This window comes from Oncorhynchus mykiss, chromosome 8 (genome assembly GCF_057628025.1).
Source record: "Oncorhynchus mykiss isolate SJ-2025 chromosome 8, ASM5762802v1, whole genome shotgun sequence".
Taxonomy (NCBI): domain Eukaryota; kingdom Metazoa; phylum Chordata; class Actinopteri; order Salmoniformes; family Salmonidae; genus Oncorhynchus; species Oncorhynchus mykiss.
Window position 1 is genome coordinate 61,481,884 of NC_143029.1, and position 8,908 is coordinate 61,490,791.

Below are 8,908 nucleotides of genomic sequence, written 5' to 3' on the forward strand. Positions count from 1 at the left end.
GCGTCAGTCTCACCATTGAGCGCCACGCCACTGTCTCACTGTCTCATTGGCTAACTCTCTGTAAAGCAAAGTTATTATGAGCTGTTTTTTGCTCCTGCTGAGGTACTCTGTTTAGCGTTAACCAGCTAGAAGGATGAAGTAAGAAGCTAAGTAATAGACCTACCAAAGCCCTTCAACATCAATGCAATATAAGTCTCTGCCAGCAGCTAGCCACTTGACTGACTGACATGCACTACATGCCCAAAAGTATGTGGACACCTGCTCATCGAAAATGTCATTCAAAATCATGGGCATTAATATGGAGTTGGTTCCCCCCTTTGCTGATATAACAGCCTCTTCTGGGAAAGCTTTCCACTAGATTTTGGAACATTGCTGCGTGGACTTGCTTCTATTCAGCCACGAGCATAAGTGAGGTCGGGCACTGATGTTGGGCGATTAGGCCTGGCTCGCAGTCGGCGTTCCAATTCATCCCAAAGGTGCTCAATGTAGTTGAGGTCAGGGCTCTGTGCACGCCAGTCAAGTTCTTCCACACCGATCTCGACAAACCATTTCTGTATGGACCTCGCTTTGTGCACTGGGGCGTTGTCATGCTGGAACAGGGAAGGGCCTTCCCCAAACTGCTGCCACAAAGTTGAAAGCACAGAATCTTCTAGAATGCCATTGTGTGCTGTAGCGTTAAGATTTCCCTTTACTGGAACTAAGGGGCCTAGCCCGAACCATGAACAACAGCCCCAGACCGTTATTCCTCCTCCATCAAAAATTACAGTTGGCGTTATGCATTGGGGCAGGTAGCTGGAATTCATCTGTGGGACTGCCAGATGGTGAGCGTGATTCATCACTCTAGAAATATGCATTACCATTGCTTCAGAATCCAATGGCGGCGAACTTTGCACCACTGCAGCCGAGTGACATTACGCATGGTGATCTTAGGCTTGTGTGCGGCTGCTCGGCCACTCGGCAGTCCCCTTCTGTGAGCTTGTGTGGCCTAGCACTTTTGTGTGGCCTACCACTTTGTGGCTGAGCCGTTGTTGCGCCTAGAAGTTCCCACTTCACAGTAACAGCTTTTACAGTTGATGAGAGCAGCTCTAGCAGGGCAAAAATTTGAATCTGACAAACTGACTTGTTGGAAAGGTGGCGGTGCCACTTTGAAAGTCACTGAGCTTTTTAGTAAGGCCATGGCTGTGTGCTCGATTTTATGCAACTGGTGTGGCTGAAATAGCCAAATTCACTCATTTGAAGGGGTGTCCATATACTTTTGTATATAGTGTATCTATATTTTTTAAGTAGCTTTTTGTCCGGCATCTCCCAAATACACTGTCAGCAGTAGTTACCTATTGATCTGACTGTGAGCTGGGGTAGTTTGTTTCATATCTCAGGGCCTCGAGAGTGCGGAGTTACCACCGTTTGAGAGAGAGGGAATTTGTTGCACAAAAAGGTAAATCCGGTGGAGAAGGCGAACATAATGAACAAAGGCAGGCGCCATTATGAATCAGTCAGATCAAGAATATAAGCATTCTGAGTTATCAACGCTGGGAGCAATATTTAGATGTTGAACCGTAATTGATTTTATTGTTTTTATTTATTTTATTTCACATTTATTTAACCAGGTAGGCTAGTTGAGAGCAAGTTCTCATTTACAACTGCGACCTGGCCAAGATAAAGCAAAGCAGTGCGACACAAACAAGAGTTACACATGGAATAAACAAACAGAGTCAATAATACAATAGAAAAAGTCTATATACGATGTGTACAAATGAGGTAGGATAAGGGAGGTAAGGCAATAAATAGGCCATAGTGGTGAAATAATTATAAATATAACAATTAAACACTGGAGTGAAAGATGTGCAGAAGATGAGTTTGCAAGTAGAGATACTGGGGTGAAAAGGAGCAAAATAAATAACAGTATGGGGATGAGGTAGTTGGATGGGCTATTTACAGATGAGCTATATACAGGTGCAGTGATCTGTGAGCTGCTCTGACAGCTGGTTCTTATAAAGCTAGTGAGGGAGATATGGGTCTCCAGCTTCAGTGATCTTTACAGTTCGTTCCAGTCATTGGCAGCAGAGAACTGGATGGAAAGGCGGCCGAAGTAGGAATTGGCTTTGGGGGTGACCAGTGAAATATACCTGCTGGAGCGCGTGCTACGGGTGGGTGCTGCTATAGTGACCATGGAGCTGAGATAAGGCAGGGCTTTACCTTTACCTAGCAAAGACTTATAGATGACCTGGTTGCAGTGGTGGGTAGTATATGGGGCTTTGGTGACAAAACGGATGGCACTGTGATAGACTGCATCCAATTTGTACAATAGGTGTACAATATATATATATATATATATATATATATATATATATATATATACATATATACGGAACTCGGTGTCCTCACAGGTAATAGTTACAGCCATGTTGGAAATCCATTTAAATAACTGCGGGTCTAATAATGTCGGAATAAGTAAGTGTAAGCCATATTGACCTCCTCTGGTAGATGTATGAAAGTGCAGATGAAAAGAAGAACCACCATGCCAGAGATGAGCAAGGCGAAATCTATGGACATTTCTATATGTGTACATGTACATACTTTTCCTTAGTTAAATAGTAAATTATAACATTATTCTTACAATATGTTAAATCATTCAATTTTCTATGAATTTGTTTTGCAAACATAATGTTCAGTGTCCAGGGGAAGGGAGAACAGTGAAAATACCAAATCAGCTCCTTCCAGTCATTGGCTCCTATTCCCCTGATTGATCCACTGTTCATTTGCATCCCAAATGGAACCCTATTTCATATAGTCCACTATGGGCCTTGGTCAAAAGTGCACTATACATGGAACAGGGTGCCATTTTGGAAGAATTCCTAATGTGAAAATGCTGCAACCCATCAATGGCCCTACATGCTGTACCTAGACCACTCCGATCTCATGGGTAAATGCAACTGGTGATAGACATTAACATAATAGAACATCAAAAATCTATAAAAAATATTGCCGAACTTACTTTTCACCTTTAGACAGATCAGTAGGATTATATGCTTGTTGCCCTTGGTGACAGAAAAAAATCCATTCCTCATTCCTTTGATGTTGTCAGACTAAATGTACATGAAAAAAACATCACTACATACAATGAACCATTCCCGGCAAGCCTACTGGGTAGTAGTCATTAGTGCACAACATGTCAAAACATGGCAAACCCTTTTCCAAAAGAAAATGAAAACAAGCGATTCGTAAAGGACAAAGTCAGGTGGTCCCTCCATGTTTCAGTACGTTTTCTTCCGTTTAGGGCCTAGTGAATATGACTGTTGTGTAAGGGAAATAAGTGGAGACTGTATTGAGGAATTGTACATTGAGCTAGTAACACTTTATCAGAGCAGAGGCAGCATGAATGATGTTACGACTCTGTTTGAAAATATAGTGGGGAAGGAGTTAGAGAGCCTGCTTTTCTGCTGGTTGATTACAAAACAACACAGGGTGACCAGCTGGCTAATGAATACGTGAGAACTGAATAAAACACTTGCTTTAATGTTTTTGTTACAGCATCCTTATGGAATTGTATCGATATGGGCAAATCTACTGTATATACAATGCTCTGTATACGTTTGGATTTTCCGCCGCTGCGTGTTTAACTGTGGGCGTCATCTTACTTCTGTATTCAATTTAAAACAGATGTATCTCAATCAATGACAGAAAACCAATTGAATCAGTAGACAAAGACACCATTCAATGTGCTTTACCAGTTCAGGGGGATGGGGGGGTTAAATGGGATACCATGTTTTCGTCCTAAATGGCACCTTATTCACTACATTTTGCTCTACTTTTGACCAAGGCCATTTGGGCTCTGGTCAAAAGTAGTGAACTATAGGGAATAGGGTGCCATTTGGGTCGCCTTCTATGGACGGCCTCCTGTTTATCTTGGCAGGAGGTGGATCCGGTGTGACCTCCATGACCTCATTTCCTCTGTTGATTTTTACTGGGGGCTGCAGTATAATAGGGTGCCATTTGGGACGATGGCACCCTACTAACCTCTAACTTTGTCTCTGAGCTGAATCCTAGTTGTGGCCACATGTTTGTCAACCATACATTATATTGTTCTGAATAGGCTATAGGCCTACCAACTGTTTAACATTTTATTGGAATATCAATTCACTTATAATTGGCATTGGGAAAAACATGTTATTTCTTAACATTAACATTTATTGAGTGCTTGTTGAAAGCTTGCAACACAGAGGAAGGTCCCCCAAAAAGCTTGTAACACAGGAAGGGCCACAAAAAAAATTCAAAGACTCCAGTCACCCAAGTCATTGACTCTTCTCTCTGCTACCACACCGCAAGCGGGACTGGAGAGCCAATTCTAGGTCCAAAAGTCTCCTTAACAGCTTTAACCCCCAAGCCATAAGAGTGCTGAACAATTAATTAAATAGCTACCCGGACTCGACTAACCTGTACCCCCGCACATTGACTCAGTACCGGTACCCCCCTGTAGATAGCCTTGTTATAGTTATTTTATTGTTACTTTTTTAATAGTTTTATTTACTTTAGTTTATTTTGTAAATATTTTCAGAACTCTATTTTTTGAACTGCATTGTTGGTTAGGGGTTGTAAGTAAACATACTACACCTGTTGTGTTTGGCGCACGAGACAAATACAATTTTAATTTAATTATTTTTCCACAAGGTGGCGGTATGATATTATTGAACTGCAGTAGCCTACCTGAAGCGTTGCTCCTGCTCTCATGAAGCTGCCTTGGCTTAATGAAGATGCAGATACAACTTGAACTAAAGTCAGGATGCAGTTTTTCAAATAGAATGAGAGGCATGACCACTGGGTCCCAATAACATCATGCTGTAAAATCCCTGTTTGGTTGGACAGTATTTAAGAATAGATAAGTACATTTTTTGTGATGAACACTACATCCCCTGAATGTACAAATTAACAAAAACAGTGGTATGTATTTGCAAAAAATTTTTTTATTTTTTATTATTATATATATGGATATTGGATCAACACAAACATGCCCCTCTGCGTAAAAGTAAACACGGGCTTCATTTTATAAGGTTTGAGATTCTTTACACCCAGGTCTCGCTCTTAAACGAGTGTTTTCGCCACAAGCAGGGGTGTCTCTATGCTTGTTAAGAAGATAAGCAAGCTGTTTAAACGCTTTCAGAGTAAACCGACCACACACTGGGACGTAATTACCTTCTAACGGGGAAGGCAGAGGGTCGGCCTAGTGGGCCTAGCGTGTTTGTTTGACGTGCGTCCCAAATAGCACCCTATTCCCCATATAGTGCACTACTTTGACCAGGAATCATATGGCTCTGGTCAAAAGTAGTGCACTCTAGGGAATAGGTTGCCCTTTGGGACTCAGTTCTACTGTCCCACTCCATCACTGTCTGACATCTTAATTATCAGGCCTAGGGCATCTTGACAGTAAGATGGGGCACCCAACCAATTATGCACACCAGTGGGTATTCTGAACTCTGCTCCACACAAACTTCAATAAGAATAGTAGTAGAATCTTTATAATTTCATATTCATATGAGGTCAGTGCCACGTCCATGCAGAGTCTGATAGCCTGCCTACACTTTATTCAAGCGAGACCTAGGCAGTATTTGACGTTTCATTGGGTCGTCAGTATTAATTGGGGGCAGAAGACGCAAGACTTGTAACATAATTGTCGCACAGAGGGGTTCCGTCGAGAGAGGATTACTCAAACAGACCACCTGTAAAGGCTTTCATTGCCATTTCAATGTTATTCCGAATCCTTCCCGTGGTCGCATCTCCAATACGTAAAAGTGTACTGTTTTCACCAATGCTACCCAAAAGGAACCCAATATCCATACACAAGTAGGGATACGTTTCTATGAATTATAATTGTTTGACAATATAAGAATAGGCTTTCTAACGTATCCAAAAATCTATTCTCATGGCAGGAAGACAACAAAAGCAAATTTGCTAAATGTAGCCTACAGCTTTGGCACAGAATGACTACCAAGACGCACAGGTAAACATTTTATAAAAATGGTTTTATTCTCAAAATAAAGATCTTCTATCAAAGTTAATTATACACATTTACAATCTCGTATAGGCCTACATTTTATATACAAATGTACAATGTTTTTACATGAATAATTATATAAATACATTAAACACCAACAAAACCCGTATGAGACAGCATACTTCAAACCATCTTTGCTAAGCAAATTTTACAGGTTAAAATGAGACAACGCCAAGTCTCTCTTTCGAATTAATAAATGGTGTGTTTAAGACAATATGGTTATTTGTAATAAGGAATAGAACAGTAGATATAACCTTGAATTTCCGCCTATCGAAAAATATCACTGTATTGTGTATGTCATTGAACTGGTCCTCAACAGTAAGCATAGAATCACATCTCATTATATTTACATGGTTCTAAACTGGCTGCGGGTCTCATTGAGTAAGAAGAGAAATCATTACGTGCTCGTTAATGTGTTAATTTGAACACGCTGATGGACAATCCCAACATAATTAGATGTCTATTCTTCCTTTTCAAACCCGAGACAATGGCATCTGTTTGGGACAAGAGACAGAGCTCGCAGTGCCAGACCTCCACGTCAGTCCCGTGCTAACGTCACTGTACATTGACCCGCTCGTGGTCTTGCTGGCCCAACAGCAGCGGGTGCAAAATTTCCTCCAGGATTCTAAAGTTTTCCCCGACCAGACCCACGCGCCGGACGTGATGCCAACCAAAAGGCACATGAAATATTTGAGCATGAACACAGCGTAGTCTGGCTTTTGCATTTCATGCTCCGACAAGCAGGAACAGTTATTGGTTATTTCCCAAGTCTGTCTGTTGTGCTGCTCATAGAAGTAACAGGCTACTATAATCGTGGCTGGGACAGTGTAAAGCACTGTAAAAATACCTATTCTGATCATCAGTCTCTCCAACTTGTCTGTTTTCGTCCCTCCTTGCTTTATAACACTCCGGATCCGGAACAGTGACACAAATCCAGCCAGGAGAAACATAGTCCCAATGAACAGATAGATAACCAACGGCGCCAAAACAAAGCCCCTGAGGTTATCCAAGTTCTGATTGCCAACGTAGCATATTCCAGCCACCGGGTCCCCGTCCACTGAACTCAACGCCAACACAGCTATTGATTTCATGCTGGGTATCAGCCAGGCAGCTAAATGAAAATACTGGGAGTAACTGGCTATGGCCTCATTCCCCCACTTCATCCCCGCAGCCAGAAACCAAGTAAGGGACAGAATAACCCACCAAATAGAACTTGCCATGCCGAAGAAGTAGATGAGTAGAAATACAATGGTACAAAGCGCAGGGCCGGTGGTCTCGTAGTGGATGTGTTCGGTATCATGCTCCATGTTACAAGCCACTTGTTCATGTCCAGCAATTAGTCTGACAATGTAACCGACGGAGACAAACATGTAACAAGCAGAGAGGAAAATAATGGGTCTCTCCGGATATTTGAACCGCTCCATGTCGATTAAGAAAGTTGCCACTGTTGCAAAAGTGGAGATAAAACATAACACGGACCATAGTCCTATCCAAAATGCAGTAAATGTCCTTTCGTCTTGGGAGAAGTAAGGATTGTGGCAGGGCATGGCACAGTTCAGAGTCTGTCCCGTTTTAACTCTGTTATATAGAGGATGACTGTCACTGTTGACTTGAACCATGGGCGCGCGGCAGTGACACCGGGGTTCGCAAGGAGAACTCTGAGGTTTGTGTTTACTAGGAACATTCGAACGCCCGTGTCCATTCTTCTTTCGTGGGTTTATTGGTTTAACGGGGCGGTTTGTGGGCTTTGCAACAACTGGAGAAACAGTCGTTGTCTCGCTTCTGTTATAGTCCATGCACAATGTATCTTGGTTACCCTGCACTGGTAATACATCGCATCTCATTCGGTCTGGCCATGGGAATCCGTACTGCCTCATCAGAGGCGCGCAGCCTGCCTTGGCTCTCTCGCAGACACTCCGACACGGCGGCAGGGGCTTCTTGTAGTCCTCCAGGCAAATAGGAGTGTACATGCTACAGAGAAAGAACTTAAGGTCCGGAGAACACTTGATTTCCACCAGGGGCCAAAACTGGTGCACCTCCAGCCCTGCCTCGTCCTGTGTGTCGTGATTGAACTGGTTGGGCATGTAGGTGTAGTTGTAGCCGATTCCTTTGCATAGAGGCACGGATATCTCCTGGCATTGTAGCTCCTTCGCCGCGGCGCAGCTCGACCTGTGTAGAACGAGTGCAAAAAGCATGCACCACCCCAGCAGCTGGCACTCCATCCTCATTCACTGTTGAATTCGTCTGCTTCAAAGTGCCAGCGAACTTGCGCTTGCAAGTAGGCTGTAGAGTCCGATTATTCCAGAGATGCGGGTAAACTCATCCTTGGCGCAGACGGTGTTTTTGAAGATAAGCAAGCCTTCGGGTGTCTTCTGGCTGGTATAATGTTAGGGAATCCACACATCACATCGTTTATTCTCTGTTTACGTTATTTTGTAAAAAAAACTACCACTCTTCTCCGTCTGCTGTGGACTGTTGACTGACAGAATATAATTTACGCACCGATATCTCCATTTGGCACCACCGTTAATCGCTCGCTCTGCATGTTAACAGTTCTTGGCGAACGCATTTAATGGAATATATCTGGAGGGAGGCGCAGCGAAGTCACTCCCCCTATCGGAGCGTCTAATCACAGAGCGACAGGGCGGGGAACTAGGGAAGTCAATCAAGTGTTTTTCAAAGGTGTTTGTTTACGTTTTCCCCTTTTATAGAATAGTTTTAATTGCTTGGTCTTGGTTTATTCTTCCTCCCCCGTACAAAGCGATGCATAACGAGTTATTAAACGAGGGGGAGGAGTTTATTGAGTGAATTGAATTGGACTTTTACATTCAATTGTGGCTAAATTAACTAACACGCTTC

General features: G+C 42.9%; 1 protein-coding gene across 1 annotated transcript; it reads right to left on the reverse strand.

Annotated features, from left to right (window-relative positions):
- Positions 1 to 5,996: 5,996 nt before the first annotated feature.
- On the reverse strand, positions 5,997 to 8,618 carry LOC110530252 (frizzled-8). Its single transcript, XM_021613161.3, has one exon. The coding sequence runs from the start codon at positions 8,275 to 8,277 to the stop codon at positions 6,523 to 6,525; it is 1,755 nt and encodes a 584-aa protein (XP_021468836.1). The 5' UTR covers positions 8,278 to 8,618; the 3' UTR covers positions 5,997 to 6,522.
- Positions 8,619 to 8,908: the final 290 nt, after the last annotated feature.